At 43.0% G+C, this 24,835-nt stretch overlaps 1 protein-coding gene across 1 annotated transcript; it reads right to left on the reverse strand.

The window, feature by feature from the left end:
• Window positions 1-216: 216 nt before the first annotated feature.
• SRD5A3 (steroid 5 alpha-reductase 3) lies at window positions 217-15,176 on the reverse strand. Its single transcript, XM_026003503.2, has 5 exons — window positions 14,877-15,176; window positions 7,519-7,661; window positions 5,486-5,683; window positions 2,079-2,213; window positions 217-1,196 (listed from the first exon to the last, which is right to left on the reverse strand). Exons 1-5 carry the CDS (start codon window positions 15,095-15,097, stop codon window positions 937-939), a joined length of 957 nt encoding a protein of 318 aa, XP_025859288.2. The 5' UTR covers window positions 15,098-15,176; the 3' UTR covers window positions 217-936.
• Between the last annotated feature and the right edge of the window lie 9,659 nt (window positions 15,177-24,835).

Raw genomic sequence — 24,835 nt, forward strand, 5'->3', positions numbered from 1 at the left:
ATTTCCCTTTGATTTAATCATGTTTTTTTCCTTTAACATAAACTTTTTTAGTGTAAATTTTATTCCCCCAAATCTTCAGATTCACTGCATTAAAATAGTTCGGTAGTTAAACTCAGGCAAAGCTTAATCCAGTTTGAATAACTGGATATGAATGAGGCTATAGCTCTATCCAGTCTGCAGCGAAGGTCGATCTATTCACTGAAGGCTCTTTACACATCGATATAAAAATATTTTATTTTCAGATGCTTTCACTTTAAAGGTACTTCCTTGGAAGAGATGTCAAAAAAAGGTGTTAAATAAAAGATTTCAAACCTCCTGTTAGCCTATGATTTGAGGGGGAAATGAGTGGAAACCACGATTGCTGGTTACATAACTGGAAATTTTGGTGGCCATATGTGAAAGTGTAAACTATCTCCAACAGACTCATTTTTCCCTGAATCTGTTGGTGTGAAATTATATATTGTTATTTTCAAACTCTTCTGCTTTTTATTGAAATACAACAGTTACTCAGCACCTACTACGTTGCTTATTATGTAGTCCCGCTCATTTGTCCCTAACAAAAACCAAGCCACGGATGGTCTTCTCCCCTCCTCTGGGGATGTGTGTGCATGTATGAAGTGTCTATATATTCTTGGTACTTCCCTTTTGAGCCAGCTTGGAGAAGTCTCATCTACTTTTTAGCAGTTGGTTGGTTTTAATAAAGCCTCTGAAGGTAGACATGGCACTCCCAGGTCTGCCAGAAGTATTTCTTCTTTGAAGATTCATTTTCTTGAGGAGTATTGCTTTGTTCATTCAGTGAAAACTTGTGGGTATAAAAATGGAGCACAGAGTTTCAAACCATTCTGCAGGAACTGTACTTTGGTCCCTAGATGTTGTTGTCCTAAGGAAGTGAACCTGTCACCTGGCTTGCATTCTTCATGCAACACTGAGGTTATCTTAAAATAGGAACGGCAGGAAAGCTTTCCTATGCTTTGGATAGGAGACAAAATTGCTTTTGTAGAATTTGTGGCTGAGGAGAGCACACAGGGCCTGGCTGAAGAAAACATATGTCACCACGAGCCACCAAGTTAAGTTGTGGAATCCAAAGGTGACAGCCATGGAGATGTAGATCATCAGCTCTGCTAAGTAGTTAGGGGAAGAAACATATTCAAACCAGTCCCCAAAAGGGATTCGGTGGTTACAGTGGATGACCACTCCTGAAACAGAAACAGAAGACTTCCTGAACATAGAAGTTGTGGAAAGCAAGCTTACCACCTCGGGCCCCAAGTAATTTACAAAAACTCTGATTTAAAAAAAGAAGATCACAGACTTGTGTGCAAACCCACTTCCTGTCACACTTCCACTGTCAACTGACTATGTGTTAAAAAGCTACGGGTTTAAATTATACCATCGACTGAATATAAGCACAGAGGGAAGCCTGTTTCTCCACCAAGCCTCTTACCTAGTCATTAGAGCTCAGACTGCAGAGTCAGACTGCATGAGTTCAAATCCTGACTCTACCACTTACATGTCATGGAACTCTGGAAAAGTTGTTTAATACCTTCGTGCCTCAGTTTCCTCACCTGTATAGCGAGGAGGAGACTGTTCTCACCTCAAGTGAGTGCTGTGAAGCTATGTAAAGCACCAGGAACAGGGTTCGGCATAGCATAAGTACTTCATAAATGTTGAACAGTATTATACCATTTTTGATACTTCAAAAAAACTAATAAAAACTGTATCTGTGGCAAGTCAACATGAGCTAGCTAAAAAGTCAAGTTTTTTTTGCTTTGGCTGGAATGACACTAACTCAGCATGATGATACAAATGCTCACATGCTGGTGAGGCCCATATCTGCAGTGCAGGCCCCCAAATATGGGCACAGAATGGAACCATAGAATGTCAGGGCTAGATGGCCACAGAAATCTTTCAGCAGAACGCTCTCATTTTACAAAGGGGAAGATCAAGACCCAGAGAGGTGTCTTATCAAAAATGAGTATTGGATAGTCAATTAGTTTAGGGCAGGAAAGGAAAAGATAAACAGACACAATGAACTTCTGAGGGTTAAAATGCACATGCAGAGGTTCTAAAAGACATCTCACCTGCTTTATTTTTCCTGAGATTGCCAAGAATAACGTGGCACTTGTACTGATGGGCAGACGACCAGATAAACATCAGCATTCCGAGGATATGGAACCACCGGGCTTGCATCAAGAGATTTTTCCCTATCACATAGACTACAGAAAAAAAAAAAAAAAAAAAGAATTAGCTTATCAGCCAACCTGCAAAATTTGAGAGGCTCAGGGAAGTATACAGCTCGTAGGACACAATTATCCACTTATCCAGTTCCTCACGACTAGAAAATTATCCTGATATAATTTACCAAGTCTGGAGGGGAGAACCCTGTCCCTGTGGGGAAGGGGTATGCTCTTTAGCCAGGGGCAGCTCCTACCACATGGACACATTCTCCTGCTCCCTCTCCAAATGCTTCAAGTACTTGGAGGTTGGCTCTGTGTCCTACTCCTGTGACACACTCTTGCAAAGACTGCTTTGCATTTATATTTCTAAGCCTGGTTTTATGTCTTCTTTCTTATAGTCTACTGTCAGGAAAACACTCCTAAAGGAATCTCACCCTGAGTTGCCACCTTAAGCCACTCAGGGGAGACCCTGCATGCAGGACACTGACTTGACTGGCTCCGGCCAATGAAGAAAACCACTGGAAGTAAAGGCTCACAGCGGGACTTCGCAAAAGAGGAGAAATATACACTGCAAGGTGGAAACCCAAACGTTTTCCCTTTCTGATTAGAAAGAGCCAGGATAGATTTAGTTCAGAAGTAGAAACACTCAAAGTATCTTCTTCCTCTTTCTTCTCCAGCTACCAAGAAGACAGGAAGAAAGCAGGTCTTCTGAGGACTGGGGTCAGAAAACAAAGTAAGGACTTCCTTATGGTCAGCAGGAAGCAGTCAGGCTGCTTAGGAACTTGACTGAAGAAACAAAGTGTCCATTGACTGTGGACTGACTGAGGGGAAGAGCCTGAGGGTCTGGAACCAAGAGAGACCTTACGGAGCTGATTCAGGTCAGAGAACCAGGAATCCTGCTATTCCCTAGGGGCACTGCAGTAGGACTCAGGTGAGGACAGCTAATGACTAATAGGAGTCCACCAACCTGTGTTCATTTCTTTAAAAAAATTGCCCTATATAAACACCTTCCGATAGACCTTAATGTTTACTAGACTTACCATTTAATGGAATGGTTATATTTTTATAGGTTAATAATAAACAAAATATGAAAAATAGTTTTTATATTGGAGGGCTATAAGAGCAAGTCATTTTAGGATTAAAAACTGAAGCAAGTGTTTGAGCGTTCACGTCACTGCCAACTCACCTACTCTGATTCAGAGAAAAGTACCTCTGAGGGAAAGACTGCAAAGACTAAGTTGGAATTATAATGCAGACAAGGGGAGGCAGGTGGAAGGCTGAGAGTCCAATCTGTGTGGTATTTAATTCTTTATTTACTCTTTAATTACGGAGTGTCTACCGAGCCTGGCATCTCGCACAAGGGATAAAGCAGTGAGTAAGGCAAGATCTCAGGCCTCAGGACCCCACATTCCAGTGGCAAGGGGCAGACAGAAACAAGTAGGCAAATCAATAACTGAGACAAGTTTAGGTAGAGATGGCATCCTGGGGAAAATAAAATACAGCAGTGTAATGGAGCGTGGTTGGAGGAAGACCTTCTAGACTTTGAAGATAAGGAGATGAGAAGGTCTGGGCAGCCTACAGATGTTCTTTCTCTTTCACAAGAACCCTCTGATAGCAGGATGCACTCCTAATTACAGATGAAGGTTCTGAGGCTGGGGGTGGCTAAGTAAGCCAGAATTCAGACCCAGGTGCCCCTGACTCCCAAGCCCAGGCTATTCCCGTCAGACTCTGCAGCTGGCAAATGTCCCAGTGTATTCTCTCTCAATGAATTCTAGAAGCCAGTTGTCCCCATATTGTCCCAAATGCCTGCATAGGACTTCTTGAGAGATAAGCAGATGAAACAGAAGACAGTTTCAGAAAGCAATGTCTAGAAAGTGATTTTTGTGGGTGTTTCAGCTGCCTCTTCTTGACTGTTTATATAGAAGGGAAGGCAAAAGCTGGGGTCAAGCTAGCAGGTGAAGCTCCAGAGGAGATATGGAATGCCAACGGACGCTAACACAGTGAAAGCTGGTGGGTTAGCTAAGTGCTTCGGAAAGCTCCTTTGGGTGGAAATCCTATTACCGTTCACCATGAATAACAGGTAAGCTCTTGATATGGGCTGCACGTGAAGGCCACAGCAGAGAGCTCAGGGAGGAAACACTGACCGGGCTAAATTCACTGGAATCAGATGGAGAGATGCTAGCTGAGTGGCTGAAGCCAATAAATAATTCATGAATTAAGAAAGATCATTTCTCAAGCCATAGAGGCCTTGGGTTGTGCTATAGCAACAGAGAGGATGTTCAAGGGGCTACTCTGAAGCTGAAATCAAACCTGAGGAGAAAGCACACTCCCTAAGTACTGGAAACATCTAGACTTTGGACTCTATTTACAAGGATGGCTAGGAAATGTGAAGACCTGAACTTAGAGAAAACAGTCATGACTGGTCTTGGTATAGCATCTGGGCAGAGGGATACCAAAGGTCCAGGGTGAGGTTAGCCTCAGCACTAAAATCTAACTTCAGTCACCCCAAACGACTTGAATTCTGTGTAATAAGCATGCATGGTTTTTACAAAAATGACAGCCCTAATGTGTAAGATCTCCAGCCTCCCTCCCCACCCCACACACCCAAAACACACTTCATTTCCTCCACATGAACCAAGGTCATGGTCTTGCTTCCCTCTTCCTGGCTAGTGGAAGCTCAGAAACGTTCAGACACAATCCTGACTCACTACAGTACTCTTTTGTCCTCTCCGCTCAGGCTGCCTCCCTTGAAGGAAAGCTTTGTTATAATCAGAATAATCGTAGGAACTGAATGGGAACAAAATGGCTCTCTATTCCCTCTTCAAATCACTACTTTTCACCACTAGCCCTTCCTCCTTGGGTTTTCTGAGATTTAATCCTGCACCACCCTTCTGCTTTTACACCCGCACCCCAGGGAGACGGAGCCTTTGCTGGGGCAACTTTCTTTGCTGCCCCTTTTTCTTGTTCTTGGGTGCTCCTTTGTTTCTTGTCCAACTGTTAACCATACTCCCTCTGTCTTCCCAGAGTAACTCCGCATGAGTTCACAGACTTCAATCCCACCAAGGGAGATCCACATCCCAATTCTTCATCCTTACACCAACCCTCCTGAACACCTGGCACTTACTATCTTTCCTATAGGCATTAGTGCTTAAGTTGGCATCTTTCAGGTTTTAGCAATTCTTTTAATAGTTAACATATATCCCCTCGGGCATGTTGACATTTTCTAACTACTAGGGTGGACTGCTTTGCCTGAGAAGTACCTCATAGGCCCAGTGTGACTCAGCTAACAGAAGACCCCAAGGACCACTCACCGTTCCTGCCATCCATTGGCACTTGGCTCAGCACAGTTAGGCCAGTGAGGACATAGTAGACAAGTCCAAAACAGTACTGGACGACGTGAATCACAGCATTGGAGAAGACACTGACATACAGGCACTCGAAGAGCCTTCGCAAACTGTGTAGCCACAGAAATACTAACACTAAGAATGCAGACAGCGCCAGCTCACTCCCTATAATTCAGAATGCAACATGTTAGCACCTCTCCTTCCAGGATTAACCCAAAGTTAGATTTTTTTTCCCCTGCTGTTAAACATATTTTTTAAATAAGATTAGAGCTAGGAGAAGACCCTAAAAATCTAGTGTAACACTTTTTTTTTTTTTTTTAAAGTCATGAGGAAGTGGGCCATGTGAAGTTAAGGAATTTGGCTAGTCAAAAACTCAGGTTTCTGGACTCTCCATCATGTGAAAGCCTTCCGGTTACACGTATGTCACTGTGAAGGAGTCTGTGCACTCAGAACCTGCTATCTGTGGATCTCTGGTTCCTGGAACTAAAAGCCAGATGAAGATGGTCAGGAGAATGCTTGGATGACCTCTAACAACCCCAGCTGGTGGGATCCCTGGGTCAGGGAGACGAGATGCAGGCACGCCAAGAAGGAGAAAAGAGGACAGGAACAAAGACAGAGGGAATTATGCATTTCTTTCCATATTTAAAAAAAAGAGAGAGACAATTATATTTTCAGGGGACTGTGTGAGCCTTGAGATTTATCTTCCTACCTGTCTTTCATTCCCTCTGCCAAAAGAATTTGGAAGTAATGCTGGTTTTTAAAATGACATAACACCTAGATGTTTTTTTAAATGAATGTCACATGCACACACAGAGACACACACACACAAGAATACAGTGAGGATACAGCTTAACAGATTTTTACAAACTAAACCACGTATTCCACCCATATAATCAGCACCCAGGTCGTAGAAGCAGAACACAACTAGCACTCCCTTGTATTCCCCTCCAGGCACTGCCTCCCCACCCATGGGTAAGGCCTATCCAGACTTCTATCAGTACAGAATAGCTTTGGGTGTTTTTGTATTTTGCATATAGTAAATCCTAGTTTTAACTCCTTAGGAATAGGATAAAATATACAAATAAAACTCCTCACAACCAACCCTCCAAATACCAGAGCCCCAGTGAACCCCACAGTAAACAAAGGAAGAGACAGAGTTTTAGTGGGTGAAGTGGGATATGCTGAGGCCTCCTCCCCTTCCAAGTACAATCTGCATAGGTCTTCCCTTCTGGCTGTCATCGTTTGCAACAAGTCCCTCTGGTTATATAGGAAAGGACTGTTCCCACAGAGCCAGTGGTTTGGCTGTGGGAACAAAAGACAGAGATAGCACCAGAACAATCTGTTTCTAATTCTGCCCCTCACGCTCTCCCTGACATTAATTGAGGCCACCTTATGGTTTTCACCTTCAAGTCCTAATTTTTAAAATTGTTCTGTGTATCCTTTATCTGAGGTAAAGTGAGGTGAATTTAAAGGCTATTTTATAGTCTTCTGGTCAACAACTACGTATAGTCAATTTTATTATATAACTAAAGCTTACAGGATAACAAGCGTTTTTAACTGGCGATCAAAAAGTAATTATCTATTTTATTTCTGGGGTTCTGAGACAGGACTTTGGTTCAACTATAGAAATGACAAATGTTTCAAGGCAAACCTGAGGGATCCTAAGAGCTTTTCCAATGAAGTGTATAAAGTGTATAAATTTATCGATAGTACTAAAAACATCAGAGAGAGAACAGCCAGTCCTGTACACAGCACAGCACCCGCTGGGAGTCTGGGGCGAACAGCTGACTCTCAGTGTGCTGTGATCTCAGCGAGGGACAGGGAGACACCCCTGTGGCCACCTAGCTAGCAACCATGCAGAACTCTTTCTTGCCCTCACCCTCCACTTCCTGGGCCCACAGAGGAGCCCGGGGCTGGCTGTGAAATACCAGGAACAGCTCCCTGCAGGCAGAAAGACAGGAACAGGATGAAATGGTTGTAACTAGCCAGCAGAGTCATACCTTGGAACTGGGCAGCCCCGAGAATTCTGAGCAGACCATGAAGCCAGTTTGGAAAAGGCACTCTCAGGAACAGAGACTGCGTAAGGTGCCAAAGCAGGAAGCCATTCCACAGCACTGAGATGATGTAGAAATGAGAAAAATACCTGCAAGGTTAAACCAGTTTAGGCAGTTATCAGGGGGAGGTCCACTTTAAAGCATTGTGCAGGAAGAATATTTTTAGGCTCCCGATCCTCTTTCCTCCATTCCCAAAGTATAGTTTGGTTTTTTAATAGAACCCGAATCCTGCAGGTGTTCAGACTTTTAAAATCTTTCAAATGATGGGACTGGTAAACTCATAGGTAAAAGAGGCCTCCTGAGGTTAACGGGAATGTGATTGACCTTGTTAAACCTAGATAGAGGGTCAATTAGCAATCTCTCTTATCTCTGGGTAACAGGGTTGGCTCAGGTTCCAACGTAGGGGGGACCAGACCCTGGCAAAGAGAACCTAGACTGTGCCAACTCAAGCCAAATGTGTGAAAGATTTCTAAATCCTGGGCAATGTTGCTGCAATAGCCATACAACTGTTACACAAGATTTGCAAAACCACAAGCTCTCAGGGTTGCCAGGAACCTTAAAGGTCTTCTGATTCAGTGTTTTCCTAAATTGTGTTGACCTAAATTGCTTTTATAATAACATGACAAATATTAACTCATAAAATGAGGTATCAACTCCTGATGGTTATAGCTCCCATCAAATACAGTGCCTATTTTGCAATCAACGCAGTTACAAATGAAAATACAAATAAAGCCAGGGCCAATGAAAATTGGAATTAGCAATGTTACTGTAATGTGAAAGAGGATGTTGGTTTACGAGATGAAATCATCTACTATAGCACAAAGGCTGAACACGGGTTCTTCTGAGGTCCCTTAACCTATACTTCTATTTTTCTTTAAGTCAACTCAAAATCCTTCTGACTCAGCAGGGTGTCTTCTTTGGTCTTCGACATATCACTTTGTATTAAGCCACCTCCTTGTCTTATTAGTCACACAAAAGTAAATCGACGTCAGGGATTTTTTTCTTCCAGATGATCTAGAATATGCTTGTACCAGAAGTGCCTGCAATCCAGTCTGACAAATACTGACCTAATCTGATCCTTCCATAGCAACTCACTTAATTCTCCCAACTACTATTACAAATTCTATCACTGGATCTGCCCCCGCTGAGCTAGCCTGTAGTTCCTTTTTTTTTTTTTTTTTAAAGATTTATTTATTTATTTATGATAGAGATAGACACACACACAGAGAGAGGCAGAGACACAGGAGGAGGGAGAAGCAGGCTCCATGCTGGGAGCCCGATGTGGGAATCGATCCCGGGATTCCAGGATCGTGCCCTGGGCCAAAGGCAAGCGCTAAACTGCCGAGCCACCCAGGGATCCCTAGCCTGTAGTTCCTGATTCCAGTCTTCTCTGGGCTCAAGAACTTACTTTCCTCAAGAGTTCACCTGTGTCATTTCCAGTACCACCCCCCTCCCCACCTGGCCACTGGTTTTTGGTTGTCTTCCAGGGTCTTTCTTAAGACACACTTCCTAGAACTGAGCCCCGGTATGGTCTGAGCTATAGGAACAGAGCAGAATGTCAGCAGCACCTTGCTCTGGAGGCTTCCACACCGAGGGGAGGGGCCAACTTTTGAAAAGTATCTTCTGGGCCAGCCACTCTACCCACTTCAATTCTCCATAAATATTAATGAGAACTTAGAACATGCTGGGCAATGTTCTAGGATCTGGGAACTCAGTGAACAGACCAGGTCTCTGCCTTGATGAAGTTTACCTTTCAGCATATGGTCCACAAATGAAGTCCATTATGCTATGGATATCTAGCATAATGTCGGGTTAGGGGGCAGGGCGGGTGCAGAGGGGAGGCCACTCTGGATGGGTGGTCAAGGGTGGCCTATCTGGAAGCGACATTTGGCTAGAATGAATAAGCCCAGAGAAAGAATTTTCTAGGCAGAGGAAATGACAACCGCAAAGGCTCTGAGGAACAGTAAAGGACATCTGTGTGGGGAGGGCTAGGTGGTCATGTGGGAGAAGCAGATGCTATAGGGTCTTAAAAGAACACTGGCTTTTACGCAGTGTGTTGGGAGCCATTTGTGCAGAGCAACTTAAATAACATATTTTAAAGTCCTTCTGGCTGAGGACAAATTCTGGAGATTGACAGCGATGGCTGCATAACAACGTCAATGTATTCAAAACTAATGAACTGTACATCTGATAAGGGCTAAAAATTGCTAAGTGTTACGTATATGTTACCACACATGCACAAAGCACTGCTTTTTCATTTCACTCTTTTTAAAGTTAAAAGAAATCCTTCTGGTAAGTAGGCAAAAACAACTCTGTAAAGTTTATTTGGTTATCTTCATGTGGCAGATGAGAAAACCAAGGCTTAGCTGCTAAGTTACATATCCAAGGCCACACAGTAAGTGGCGGCATCAGCTCCAGACTCAGCCCGGATGACTCTGAAGTTAAAAGCGCGGTTTTTTTTTTTTTTTAAAGCGGGCTCCATGTGGGGCCCTGGGATCAAGACCAGAGCTGAGATCGGTATTCAGAAACTTAACCAACTGAGCCTCCCAGACGCCTCCACACTGCTGCCCTTCGAGTTCATGCAACCTAGACCTGCCTGAACCTGCTTTTCTGTCCCTATATTACTCCTGACAATTTATACCAAGCTTAAAGTCAACCAATTGCTCAAATATGTTTGGGAGAAGTTGCTAAGCCACATCTTGCTATGCCCTACTTATGCCCTGCAGATTGCTGTTCTAATTCCTACATTTTACACATTCTATCTCGTTTTGCTTGCCTGATTTCCCTCTATAAGAAACATCTTTTGCTCCATAAAACTCTTGCTTTTTAAAAAGACCCAGCTTTAGTCTCAAACAACAGATCTAAGAACTCTACTCTTTTTGTTTTAGACATTCTCCCTCTTTTTCCTCCCTTGGCACTTTGCGTAACTGTAGCACTGTTTTCCAAGCCTGTGGGAAGAAGGAGAAGGTGATCTTTATGGTAACAAGGACTTGGCACCAAGCAAGCACTCCCTTGATTCAATAAATATTTTAGTGCTTATTAGGAGCTAGGGACTGCTCTAGGTATCCGGCAATGAAAACAACAGAGGATTCCAGCCTTCCTGGCACTTATGCTCACACACACACAAAAGTAAATTTATAGCATGCCAGCAGGTGGTAACTGTTATGGAGAAAATAGATGCTAGGAAGAGAAGGAATATGGGGGTCGGTAGAATGACACTTTTAAACAGGGTGGATAGGTAACACCTCATTGGGAAGGTAATATGTGAGTAGAATTATAGGAAGTGAGGACAGAAACCACGTGGCTATGTGGGGGAAGAACTTTCTAGGTCGGGGGGAGGGCAGGCAGTGCAAAGGCCTGTGAGGTGGGAAGGAAGGTTATAGAGAGGCCCGCAAAACTGGATTGGTACTGCATGGGGGGGCTAACTATAGGGCAGAAGTCAGTGAGGTGGTAGGAACAAAACTACGTAGGATCTTGGGCTCTTCCTGTGAGTCAGTTGGAAGCCACTGGATGAATCTGAGCCAGGAGGCAGGATCTTATATATAATACATGTTTGCTGATAGCTAGAACTGATCCAAGGCGCCACTAGGGGGGTTATGGGGCTAAGGACGTGAACTAATGTTTACTGAATTCTGACTAGGTGCCTGGCCCGTGCTAAGTGCTTTAATGTCATGACCGCCTATATGACAAGGAGGTGCTATTATGTGAACACTCTACTCCATACCACTGCCTTTTGCCTGACCCATCACCGCAGCCTCTTATTCAGTCTTCTCCACACGACGGCTGGCCATCCTTTCAAGACCCGAACCACGGAATGCCATGCTTTCTTCCCCATCCTAAAGCCATCAATGGCTTTCCATACACTCAGAACAGAATCTTACCTCCACCAGGGCCCTAGTGAGCCAGCCCTGCCTCCCCCAGTGAACTCATCTCCTGTCCCACCCCTCCCTGACCATTCTCTCCAGTGTTGTCACTGCCACTGTCACGGCCACCCCCATTTTGTTCACAATCAAGTAATCCTGCTGGACTTTCTCTGAGGCACTTAATACAAAATTATCTTGTTTTGTAAGATTTGTTCACATATTTACTGCCTTATAAGAACCAAAGCTCCTGGCACACAAGTACTCTATAAATGCGGATTCAATAATTGAAAGAGAAGGTATCTCATCCAAAGTTATTCTGAGTAAGCGGTTAATCAACAAACCAACTAAAACTAAACCCTTTTTTCCTTAAAATTCATTCAAAATATAGTGATCAAGGACCTTGTTATTTGTCAGGCACTGAACCAAGTGATAACAAGACAAATGTAAACTTATGGCCAGTTTTTAGTCTACAGCAGGGATTCTTTACATTTTTCTTCCATGGATTCCTTTGGTAGTCTGTTGAAGGGTACTGGCTACTTCTTAAAATGGTATCACAAAATACATAGGGATTACCAAGGAAACCAATTATATTGAAACATAGATAACATAATTACCAAAAGAGAAATTTGTGATATAGTAATATACGTGCTAAATTACTGTTCTCAAATAACAAGATCCAGTGATTCATTCCTGTGGTGATGAAAATAATGTTCTGAGGTTTCTTCAATAATCTTAATGTGATATTAAAAAAGTTGTTCCAAAAAAATAAAATAAAATAAGTAAAAAAGTTGTCCCAATATTGCAAGTACTGCTAGTTCTATTGTGGTTTGTTGATTACATATATTATTAGGGAAATGCTGAATTTTGGCTAGAGGTGAGTGAAGATGTAATTTTTTTGTTTTGTTTTGTTTTGTAATTTTTTTCTAATGGAGGTTTGCCTTGAATTCTGTCAACTGGACCTCTGGTTAGGACTGCTGAACCCTGGGGAGAAAAGTCTGGATGGCTTTTTTGCTACCAGAACTTAATTCAACTGCAATGCTTTGATACCATTTGGAAATTTAGAAGAAGTACTTTTATAAACATCATACAAGTCAAGAGCATGGACTCATGTCGGAGATCACCTATTTATTTAGACTTTCTGGGAAGTCAATAATCTATGAAGCACAAGGAAAGCAAGAAAAGCACCATCGCCTTAATTTAGGAAAAAACGCTACCCAACATCGGTTGGAGAACTGAACAAGCCATGAACTGATTTAAGGTTATTCCTGCCTCCTTAGGAAAAAAAATCACCCCAAACAAAATCACCTAAGCACCATTTTTAGATGCAGAAATGTGATTTACAGCTGCCTCTAAGCGTAAAAATCATGGGCTTATTTTCACTTTTAAGAGCACGATTGAATTTTGCACAAGGAAAAATATTTAAATATAGTATCTAGGCATATTTGGTCTTTTTTTTTATTGGCCTGGACTTGCTGTATCTTCTTCCAATACTCAAAGAAATGGTCTAAATTTTGAATAAACAAAACATCCCTTGGACATCATGGGAGGTTCTACTCTAGAATTCTGAAAGAAGAAAAAGGTGTAAATTATGGGAGAAACTGCAACAAGCCCAAAGAGTAGTAACGAATGAAGGAAAGCACCAAGTCTGTTCCTTAGTGGTCGTACCCTTGAGTACTAACAGCTGGGGTACGGGAGCCCGAGAAATGGTTGGCTGTGGGGAATGATTTGAATGGGTCTAATCTAGGGACACCAATACCTTTTTCAAAATTCAGAAAACAAGTTGTTAGAATTCACACTAAGAAATAATTTTTCCGGGACACCTGTGTGGCTCAGCGGCTGAGCACCTGCCTTAGGCCCAGGGCATGGAGTCCTGGAGACCTGGGATCGAGTCCCACATCCGGCTCCCTGCATGGAGCCTGCTTCTCCCTCTGCCTGTGTCTCTCTCTCTCTCTGTCTCTCATGAACAAATGAATAAAATCTTTTTTAAAAATTTTTTTTCCGGGACGCTTGCGTGGCTCAGCGGTTGAGCATCTGCCTTTGGCCCAGGGTGTGATCCTGGAGACTTGGGATGGAGTCCGATGTTGGGCTCCCTGCATGGAGCCTGCTTCTCCCTCCGCCTATGTCTCTGCCTCTCTTTATGTCTTTCATGCATAAATAAATAAAATCTTTAAAAAAATTTTTTTTCCTTCACTTTATCAATTAAAAAAGTGATAATCCGGGAGTGCCACTGCTATAAAGCAGAAAAGGATGTACTGCAACCGGACTTGATTAAAAATTGACTAACCTGTGCTAAATACCTCTACCTCCTCCCAGGGCCTCATTCCCCTTCCTCCTCTCCTGGGTGACCCAGTTCTTCCTTCTCAGCGTCAACACCTGGCAACTGTTTCTCCAACAGACACAAGTGGGGGGTTATCTCCGTTTCAGAAACCACATGACAGCTCACATTCTTGTCTGGGGACCTGGGAGGTTCAAACGATAACCCGGTGTTTTGACACATTAGAAACCTTTTCACATTCCTCTAGACTCCTTCCTACATACATGCATTTAGGTGCATTTATTTTTTTTTTTAAGATTTCATTTACTTATTCATGAGAGACACAGAGACACAGGCAGAGGGAGAAGCAGGCTCCATGCAGGGAGCCCCACGTGGGACTCGATCCTGAGACTCCAGGATCACACCTTGGGCTGAAGGCGGCGCTAAACCGCTGGGCCACCCGGGCTGCCCTAGGTGCATCTTAAAGTCAGAAATGCTTCTCTCCAGACCGTCCAGAAGTGTTTGGCTGACTCTTCCCCGCTGTGTTCTGAATTCAAAGTAAAAGACAACAACAACAACAACAAAAACAAAGGCAAACTATAACACGTCTTTACGGTTCCTGAAAGCAGCCTACTTTAAGCCCTAACGATTTAATCTTTCATCGAACTTGGTCGTGAAGTCTGTTGAGGGTCGGATAGAGCTGCGGGCTCAGGCTTGGGCCGCTCTCCGGGGTGGGGGGGGGGGGGGGCGCCCAGGTGCGAGCGAGGGGGAGGGTCGGTGTCCGTGCGGCCGGAGGGGGTGGCAGGCCCGCGGCTCGCCGCCTCCCCCGTCCTGACTTCGCGGGTCGGAGACAAATGGGGGAAACTGAGGCCTGCCTTCGCGTCCACAAGTGAGGGGCCTCAAGCTACATGATGCGCCCTACAGTGCAGGGAGGGGTGCGGGGGAAGAATGGGGGCCCAAAGGCTTTAACCTGCCGCCCGGGGGCCAGGCCTACAGTCGGAAGCGCTGCCCTTCCCCCCGCACCCCGCCCCGGGCCCGGACGCGGACGCCGCAGCGCCCCGAGGCCCGGCCCCGGCAGCGCCGCGCGGAGAGACCGCGCCCGCCTCTGCTGCCCCCTGCCGGCCGCCCGAGCCGCGCCCCGGGCTCTCGCGCCTCGGCTTCCCGGGCTGCAGCCGGGGCGCGGTTACCTCTTGGGGACGTCAAAGACCCGGCAGGCGGCCGGGCGCGACGGCCCCTCGCGCTTGGTTTTCCCGTAGCGGATCAGGTCCTGGAAAAGCGCGCAGGCCGGGAGCAGGCCGGGCGGCACGAGCTGCAGCAGCAGGGTCAGCAGGAAGGCGGCGGTCAGCGTGAGCCACAGGGCGCGCAGCGGCGTCAGCGCCCAGAGCTCGGCCGCGCCCCACGGAGCCATGGCCCGCGCCGCCCCGAGCTCCCAGGGCCCGGAGCCCCCGAGCTCCCCCGGCCGCGCAGCCGCCGCCGCCGCCGCCCGCGCGCCGCACGCCAGGCTCCGCGGGGCGGGGCGTCGGGACGCAGCGGGGGCGGGGACGCGCGTGGCCACGCCCACCGGGGGCGGGGCCACGCTGGCGCCTGGCGGCGGCGCTGGGTCCCTAATCGGACTTCGGGACCCTCCGGCGGAACCAGGGAGCGACCCAACCCTGCGGTTCGGAGACCTGCCACGAAGCCTGCGCTGCTGCGGTCCTGTCGGTGGAAAAGTGGAAACAACCCTGAACGCTTCACTTTACGGCGTTTAGCTTTTCTTTTTCTTTTTTAAAGATTTTATTTATTTGTTTATGAGAGAGAGAGAGAGAGACAGAGACCCAGGCAGAGGGAGAAGCAGGCTCCATGCAGGGAGCCCGATGGGGGACTCGATCCCGGGTCTCCAGGATCACACCCTGGGCTGAAGGCAGGTGCTAAACCGCTGAGCCACCTGGGGATCCCCCGACTCACAAACATTTCTCTTTTAAAAAAAATTTTTTTTTTTTTTAAATTGGAGTTCAGTTTGCCAACATGCAGCATACCACCCAGGGCTCATCCCAGTGTAGGGCGTTTAGTTAAATCCTGTTGCAACAACACGTCGTGGTATCAGTGCCCACGTTCACACGATAGTGATAAAGCCTAGGAACACGGAGCGCCCTTTAGGGTGATGACCCTAAAATGACCTAAAGATGACCCACGGCAGGTTCAGTGCAAAAAAGCTGACTCTCAAGTACACGGCTGGGAGTGCAAACAACCAGACTAATGCAGGTCTGGGTGTATGTTGATGAGGAAGGCGGGTCGTCCCCCCAAATGAAGGGTTGTATTAGGATGTTGGGAATGTGTGTAATTTACACGTCTAAAGTAGAAAATCAAGGCAATTGCAAAGGACCCAAAAGTGAAAGTGCTAAAGGTTGTATTTTTAAAAATGGCATTCCTTTCCTTAGACTTGCACTCCTGAGAGGCAGTTTTTAACTCTACGTGATGACAGTGCTGGTAAGTGACTCATCAATTTTAAACATTTAAAATTTTGACTTAGTTTAAGCCAGTAAAGTCAATCAATTTAAGTATGGAGTTTTTCAGTTGCGGTAAATGAAAATTTAACCCTTTGAGGTGATTTTTAAAAAGCCGTTAAAATGTTGGGGATCCCTGGGTGGCTCAGCGGCTAAGTGCCTGCCTTCCACCCAGGGCGTGATCCTGGGGACCTGGGATTGAGTCCCACGTCGGGCTCCCTGCATGGAGCCTGCTTCTCCCTCTGCCTCTCTCTCTCTCTCTCTCTGTGTCTCTCATGAATAAATAAAAATAAGATATTAAAAAAAAAAAAAACCTTTAAAATGTCAATTCTAAAAAAGATTGTATGCCTCTTATATGATAGGCACTGTTTTGGACAGTGAGGACAGAGAGGTTTACAGGACAATGCCACTGCCTTTTTGGAGCTTACTTTGTTGATTGAGATTGGGTGGCAGGTGAGGGGCGAGAGGAGGAAGAGACAGCTGGCTTATTGCGCTTACCCCCAATGAGATGTCTTACATGTGTGTTGAATAAGCATCAGGGAACTGGGGTGGGTAGGTTAAACAACCAAAGGATTGTTACAGTTTTGCTTCTTTGTGCAAGAATGCCTAAGGCTTTACCAGTGCCCTGAGAGCTATGTGATAAAGGATGGTCAAATTGGCCTTCTAGCTGGGACAATGAGCTCTTGTATGACCCAGAATCTCTTCGGCGGGAGTTACCCCTTCATTTCTCTTCATTGTTTTTAGGTTAACACCACAGAAATGCAGCTGGCCGTTCTAGGACCTCTTTCCAGACAAACTACTTGCAGGCATTAGGCTTCCTTGGTGAGAGAGATTCTCTTTTAATTATTTGACTTGGGGAAGTTTGCAAAACAAGATAGGTGTGTATGTGTAATAAAATAGGAAAGATTGAGGCTCTCTTTCTCTGTTTTTGGTTCAGATTTTAATCAGAGTGCACAGTTCATATTCAGGCAAGCCCCCTTGTAGAGGGCAGTGGCTAAACAGGAAGTCACAAGTCAAACCCTACTGAGACCATTTGTATATGTTTAAATCCTTCCTGGAGTGAATTATTTCAGATGTGGAAAACCAAGCTAAAGAGAGAGAGATCATCACCACTAAGTATAAGTCGGTTTTTATCTATCTTCATTGAAATTACCAACACTATATGATCAACAAATCTCTGGCTTTGCCTGCAGTAGATGACAGTGCCACTCTTCCAGTTGTTCAGGGAAAAAACTTTCAACTCAACCTTGATTCCTCTCTCTCTCACAGCCTAACTATAATTGGTCAGCAACTCCTCTTGGTTGTGCCTTCAAAACATGAAACCCAAATTCAGTCAATTCAACGAAACCTTTGGAGTCAATGTTTTATGAAAGACCCTAACCAGCTTAGTAAGTAAGGAAAAGAGGAAATTTTTAAGAACTGCAAAGTAAGAAACAAGCTGTCATTATTATAAGAAACTCCAATAAAGTCTACAACAAGATATTAGAACTAATTGGAGAATTCGGAAAGGTTGCTGGATACAAAGATCAATTTATAAATATCGATCATTTTATTTCCCAGCAAACACAGAAGATAATTGTTTTAGAGATATGATTTAAAATGGCATAAAATATTATGTGTTTAGGACTAAATCCCATAAAAGATATGTAAGTCTTTTTCAAAGAAAATAAAATCATACTGGTATTAAAAAAGACATATCTAAAATGAGAGCTATACCGAGATGACAGATTGGTTAGGATGACAGACAGTTCTTCCCAGACTGGTTTATAGAATAAATGTAATCCTGATTAAATTCCAACTTTTTGTGGAATTTAAAAACCTGATTCTAAAATTTATATGGAAGGAGTGCCTGGGTGGCTCAGTCAGTTGAGGATTAGACTCTTGACTTCAGGTCATGATCTCAGGGTTGTGAGACTGAGCCCTGCATTGGAATCCATGCTCAGTGGGGTGTCTGCTTGAGATTCTCTCCCTCTTCTGCTGCTCTCTCTGTTCCCACTCTCTCTCTCTCTCTGAAATAAATAAATCTTTTAAAAAATAAAAATGTAAAGTTTATATGGAAGTAGGAAAGGCTGAAGATGGCCAAGGCACTCTTGAAGTTGAAGGAGATTAGAGGCTTTATTCTATGACACATCAAGGCTAACACAGAGCTGTAGTAATGATGTCAGTGTGGAATGAAAGTAGGGATAGACAATAGACAGTGGAGCATGGTGGAGAGCCCAGAAACAAATCCCCATATGTACAAACACTTGATGTATGATTGAGGTTGTGTGATACATCAGTGGGGAAAGGATGTACTTTGTAAGTGAGGCTAGGACAGATGAATAAATCTCTGGAGATAGACATGAGTGGTGACAGAAGAGAGAAAGAAATGGGATCCCTTCCTTACTCCATTAGTAAAAAAAATCAATTCCAGGTGGATTAGAGGCCTAGTGTGAAAGGCAAAAATAAATCTAGAAGGTAATATAGGAGACTACTTTCTCCTTTATCTTCTAGAAGGTTATATAAGAAACCACTTGATCTCCTGGTAGGGAAGTTCTCTCCACCGCACCCCAAGATTTAAAAAACAACTGGAAGAAAATATCAGTACATTCTGCAACATTAAAATTCAAATCTTATTTTCATCAAAAGACATCATAGAGTGAAATACAAGGCAAAGAATGGGGAAAGGTATTTACTATACATAAAGCTAATATAGAATTAAATAAAAAACATTTTAAAAATGAAAAAAGAAAAAAAAAAAGACAGGCAAAGAATGGGCAAAAGACTTGAGCAGGACTTCCCCAAAGATATTCAGACTACCAAGAACATATAAAAATGTAACTGATCACATAGATAATCAGGGAATTGAAAATTAAGTGGAATATAATATTAAATCAGAATGGCTAAAATTAAAACAATTGAGATACTAGGTGTTAAAATTCTAGAGCAACTGGAATCATCAAAACATACTGAGGCAGGAGAAATGGTTACAACCACTTTGGGAAACAGGTTGGCATTATCTAGTAAAGTTGAATGTATCATATTCTATGACTTAGCAATTCCACTCCTGGATGTATGTTAGAGCAAGGCACATGCATGTGCTCCAGGAGATATAGACAATAATATTCAAAGGACATTCATGATAGTTCAAAACTGAAAACAACCCAAATGTCTATAAACAATTGACTAGATAAATACGGTGATCCATTTTCAGACAATCCAATATTCTAGAGAGATTGCAAGGAACCTAGTATAGCTCCATGCAATATGGATAAATCTTACAAACAGTGTTGGGTGAGACAAGACAAGGTGACAAATTACACACTGTATAATCCTACTTATATAAAGTTTAAAAACAGGAAAGAAAAGCAAAGAAATGACTATTATAAAAGGCAGGTCACTTTCAAGGGAGAAAAGTTTGTGTTTGGTAAGAGGTTTATGTGAGGGACTTCTGGGGTCCTGGTGGTGCTCTATTTATTGATCTGTGTGGTGGCTATAGAGATGTTTACTTTATAATTATTGTTATGCTCTATACTTGTGTTTCATGTGCTTTTATGTACTTTTTATTGCATTTTACAATAAAAAAATGTTAGAGAAGTACATTCATAATCTGACCATTTCTTACTGAGTCATTCTTACTACCCTGGTCCAAACCACTTTTCCCTCTCTACTGTATTATTGTAATAGCTTCCCAGCTAGTATCCGATTTCTATCCCTTGTCCCCTTTATAGACTATTCTCCACACAGTAGCCAGAGTAATCTTGTTAAAAATGTAAGTGAATCATGTCACTCCTCTGCTCAAAACTCTACTGTCTGCCTTCTACCTGTTTACCTTAGATCCAGTCTCCTGGGCAATGGTTCTATCTTTTCACTTAGTTATCTTTCTTAACCAAAAAAATAACATAAAATTTTGGTCTAAACCTTTGATGCTTCTGCTGCTACAAGCAAATGCCAAACCACCTGAAAAAGATCGTCAGAGCAAAAAGAACTCACACTAAAGATGGTTTCCTAAAAAGTACTGGACTCATAGAATCCATATACTATGAGTGACAAAAATCAGGAATACAGAGCTCTAAGAAGTTGAGATAACTAAATCACAATCTGAGAGATATAAAACTAATATATTCAAAATGTTCCAAGACACCATAGAAGGAGTCAAAACCCGAGAAATAATGCACTGTTGGAGAAGACCAGGCAAGTTTTATAGACACAAATATAAGTTCTAGAAAAGGCAAAAGTGGTGCATGTGGCACCTGGGTGGAGCAGTTGGTAAGCTTCTGACTCTTGGTTTCAACTCAAGTCATGGACTCAGGATCATGGGATCGAGCCCCAAGTTGGGCTCTGTGCTCAGCGTGGAGTCTGCTTGGGAACCTCTCCCTTCTCCCTCTGTCCCTCCTCCACTCTGTCCGTCTCCCTCTGTCCTTCCTCCACCTCTCTAAAATAAATACATAAATCTTAAAAAAAAAAGGCAAAAAGTGATTGGATAGCTCATTAGAGAGCTGAAAAGAGACTGGGAAACTATTTCTGTGGTAGATATTCAGAAAACAGTGAAATTAATAGAGATTGAAAATGAAAGAAGGAAAGAAACAAGGAGGGGGAAGGAAGTGAGCCAACCTATAATCAAGAGGAGGCCAGAAGAGAGAAAATGCAGAACACACAAAGTTTGAAAAGGTAGCAGTTGAAAAAATTTCCAATTTAATTAAAATTGTGACTCTTCATATCTAAGGAACATAATGAAACTTAGGCAGAATAAATAAAGACATCTAGACACAAGCAAAAATTTATTTTTATTTTTATTTTTTAAGAAGATTTTATCTATTTATCCATGAGAGACACAGGCAGAGGGAGAAGCAGGCTCCCTGCAGGGACCCCAATGTGGACTCGATCCCACGATCCTGAGGTCATGCCCTGAGCCGAAGGCAGATGCTCAACCACTGAGCCACCCAGGTGCCCCCAGAAGCAAAAATTTAAGTCAGACAAAACACACACACAAAATCTTAAAGGCAGCCAGAGAAGAAAAACAAATTACCTAGAGAAGTGATAATTAGACCAACAACAGTAATAATAAGATCCAGAAATCAGTGGAATCCCATTTCAAAATATTAAAGCAAAGTAACTGTCAATTAGAATCTATGCACAAGAAACTACCATTCAAGGATAATAGAATTTTTGAAAATTGAAGTAATGTAATTCATTACTCATAGGGTCCTACTGAAAAAAGTACATGAGCACGTCCTTTGGAAAGAAGGAAATCAAACCCAGAAGGAAAGAGTGAGATGTGGTGGACAATGATAAACGATGTAATTGGCAGGTGAGGTGTTTACTTAGGTAACTGAGTAAGCACTTATTTCATAAAATGATGTTATTGACAAACTTGTATAAAAAATAAAGTTGGAATAAAATAATAGAGAATGGTTAAGATGGGATGAAGTGGTAAATTTCTTTTAAAAGGTCTTTGTGTTTGGGAGGATAAGAACTATCATATTAGATGTCAAGCCTCAAGTTAATATTTAAAAAAAGTAAGGTCGGGATGCCTGCGTGGCTGCCTTCAGCTCAGGGTGTGATCCCAGAGTCCCGGGATCAAGTCCTGCATTGGGCTCCCCATAGGGAGCTTGCTTCTCCCTCTGCCTATGTCTCTGCCTCTCTCTCTATCTCTCATGAATAAATAAAATCATAAAAAAATAAAAATAAAAACATAAGGTCCACCAATACAATATAAGTAGGATTCAAACTGTATGCAGTGGGGGAAAGGGACAAAGGGAAGTATACAAATGGCCATTACGCATAGCAGAAGACCTCAACGTCGTTATCTATCAGCAAAAATCCGAACCCAAACCTCAGTGAGATGCACTTCACACCCAGTGGTACAACTACAATCAGATAATAACAAGTGTGGAGAAATTAGAACCCTCACACACTACTCGGGGGAATGGGAAATGGTGCACATTGAAAAGCAGTCTGGGAATTCCTCAAAAAAGTGAAACATGGAATTACCACATGGTCTAGCAATTGTACTGCTAGGCGTAGAACCACAAGAATTAAAAACGTATGCCCACATGGAAGCTTGTACGTGAATGTTTACAGCAGCATTCTTCAGAATAGCCAAAGATGGAAAAAATCGAAATGTCTCTCAGTGGATGAATGCGTAAGCAAAAGGTGGTATATCCATACAATGGAATTATATTTGGCCATAAAAATGAATGAAGGGCCAATATGTGCTCTGAGGACTCGGGTGAACCTTGACAACAGTATGGTCAGTGGAAGGAAACAAAAGACCACAGAACAATGCATTGAGATTTGAGGGGTGAGTATAATTTATCACTACCTCCCCCTCTCCTCACCCCCAAACAGCAGTCTTGGTGCGAGGTGAGAGCCCAGAGTCTGCTGAGCCTCTCAGTCTCAATTCCCTTTCCCAGGTTCATCAAGCAGGTAAACCATTTTTTCTCCCATGGGGAGGAGTGAGTGATGAGGACTGGAGAAATGTATCCAGTATGGTCCCCCCCTTACTTTTTCTTCCTTTATCTTGGTAACCCCTCTAAACATTGCCTGGTACATTCGTCTGTTCACTCATACACCAACCTATTGAGCACCAACTATGGGCACAGTGCATAGTGGGGATTAGAACGACTGGGCTATAGCCTCGGGGAGTGGGCATTTATGGTCGGGTGGGTGGGGTGGGGGGGACACAACATGAAACATCTGAGCAGCTGGACAACAATCAGATCAGCCCCTTTGAGGGTTGGATATCCCAAGGCTCAGTACTGAAACTCTTCTCAGCTCCATTTCCACTCACTTCTCCAGTGATTTCGTGCTTCAGGGACTGAAATAATTCCAAGGCCTCAACCTTCCCCTTGAATCATTCTAGTCTACCCAATTTTAAAAATGAATATTTAAACGTCATCTTAAATTCATCTCTAAAAGCAATTTCTGATCTTCCCTCTCTCCCTTCTTTTCCTCACAAAAAATCTACTCATGTCTCAGTTTTCCCAGGAGCTGGTTATCTCCATTCCTCAAAAATCTTGGCCTTATCTCATCATCTCATACACCACATCTAATCCACCTGAAAATCCTGCTAGGTTAACCTTCAAACTATGTCTAGAATTTGATACCATTTCAGTATCTCCAGGACTATCATTCTTGTTCATGTCCCCGTCATTTCCTGCCTGGATTGTTAAAATAATCTAATTCCCATTTCTGCCTTAGTCCCTAAGGTCTATTTCCCTCACAGAAGCTGAAGTGATTTCTTCTCAAGGCTAAGTCAGATCATGTTTTGCATCTGCTAAACCCTCTAGTGGCTTTCCCTGTACTTAGAGGAACATCAAAAATCCTTACAAGGGCCTACTCAGTCCTCCCTGATCTGGCCCCTGCTACCTCTCTGACTTCGTCTCCTACTCCTCTCGCCATGTCCCTCTACCCCTCACTCCCTTCACACTGGCCTCTGTGTTGCTCCTCAAACTGCTAAGCATGCTCCTGCCTTATGGCCTTTGTATTTTGGTTCCATTTGACCAAGCAGCTCTCCCCCAGTTAACTGCATGACTACTTCCCGTGATTCTTTTGGCTCCCACTCAAAATTAAGACACCACCCTATATAAAATAGTACCTTCCTCCTTTGCACTCCCCTCTCCCCATATCTCCACAATATTTGTTACAATCTGACATTCCATGTATCCCATCATTTATGTGTTTATTGTCTGTCCTTAGCCACCAAAATAAATGCACAGGGAGGCAGCAATTGTTTTACTCCCTATTTTTATAGTGCCCATGTCACTGCCTGCCATATAGGTGCTCAATGTATATTGTTGAATGATTGAATAATGAATCATTCCATATCTATTCAAGACATCAATACAAGAAATGAAAGGCAGTGCATACTTGAGTGCCACATTAATGGTATTGAAATTAATATTTTTGCATATCATTTTCATTATTACATTCCAATAATTATATGCAACCAACCATCTGTTCACTATTACATATAATAAGCAGGGTTGATGTCCTATTATTTTATTTAGGTTAATAACAAAACCTGACATGAGTAATGGATAAAACATGAGGAAATGGGACAATTGAAAGGAAGAGAGTGGGAGTTAAACTTTCCTTCCTATATGACTTACATCATTAAAAAAAATTCATTTTGTTACTGTGCTTCCTATTCCACTCAGTATATTCAATTCAAATGACACAGAAATTCATTTCCTAAGTTGAATCTACATTTTCCAGTTGGTATACAAAAGAATAATGGCTTATGAGAGAAAGCATTTGGGTCATATGCATAGAGCACTGGACATTGATTAGGTTTGATTCATCTTAGTAAAAACCTTCACAAAAATAAGTGAAAAATATTTTAACCACATCTACTCCTTGGAATTCTTTGCTAATATTATTTTACCTGGAACCTCCTCTTTCTATGCAATGAATTACGTTCTCACCACCAAAAACTGGTATCTATTTGTGTTTCTTTTAACAATGTGTTTAATTGCAAAGCGATTTTGACATAAAGGCACTACTAACTTTATTTTTTATTTTTTTTTATTGAAGTTCTATTTGCCAACATATAGTATAACACTCAGCGCTCATCCCATCAAGAAAGTGATACTTTTTAAAGCATTTTCCTGAATTTCTGTATAGTGTTACCAGCTAATGTAAAGAAGGGAACATTTCCTTAACTATAGAACCTGATCAAC

The sequence above is a fragment of the Vulpes vulpes genome, chromosome 2 (genome assembly GCF_048418805.1).
Source record: "Vulpes vulpes isolate BD-2025 chromosome 2, VulVul3, whole genome shotgun sequence".
Classification (NCBI taxonomy): domain Eukaryota; kingdom Metazoa; phylum Chordata; class Mammalia; order Carnivora; family Canidae; genus Vulpes; species Vulpes vulpes.

Bases quoted from the DNA above. Each gene is read 5' to 3' on its own strand.
- SRD5A3 (XM_026003503.2), bottom strand. From the start codon at position 15,097: ATGGCTCCGTGGGGCGCGGCCGAGCTCTGGGCGCTGACGCCGCTGCGC. The intron at 5,684-7,518 runs GTATGACTCTGC...TCTGAATTATAG, and splicing joins CGGGGCTGCCCAGTTCCAAG to GGAGTGAGCTGGCGCTGTCT. The intron at 2,214-5,485 runs GTGAGTGGTCCT...TTTTTTCTGTAG, and splicing joins GCCAATGGATGGCAGGAACG to TCTATGTGATAGGGAAAAAT.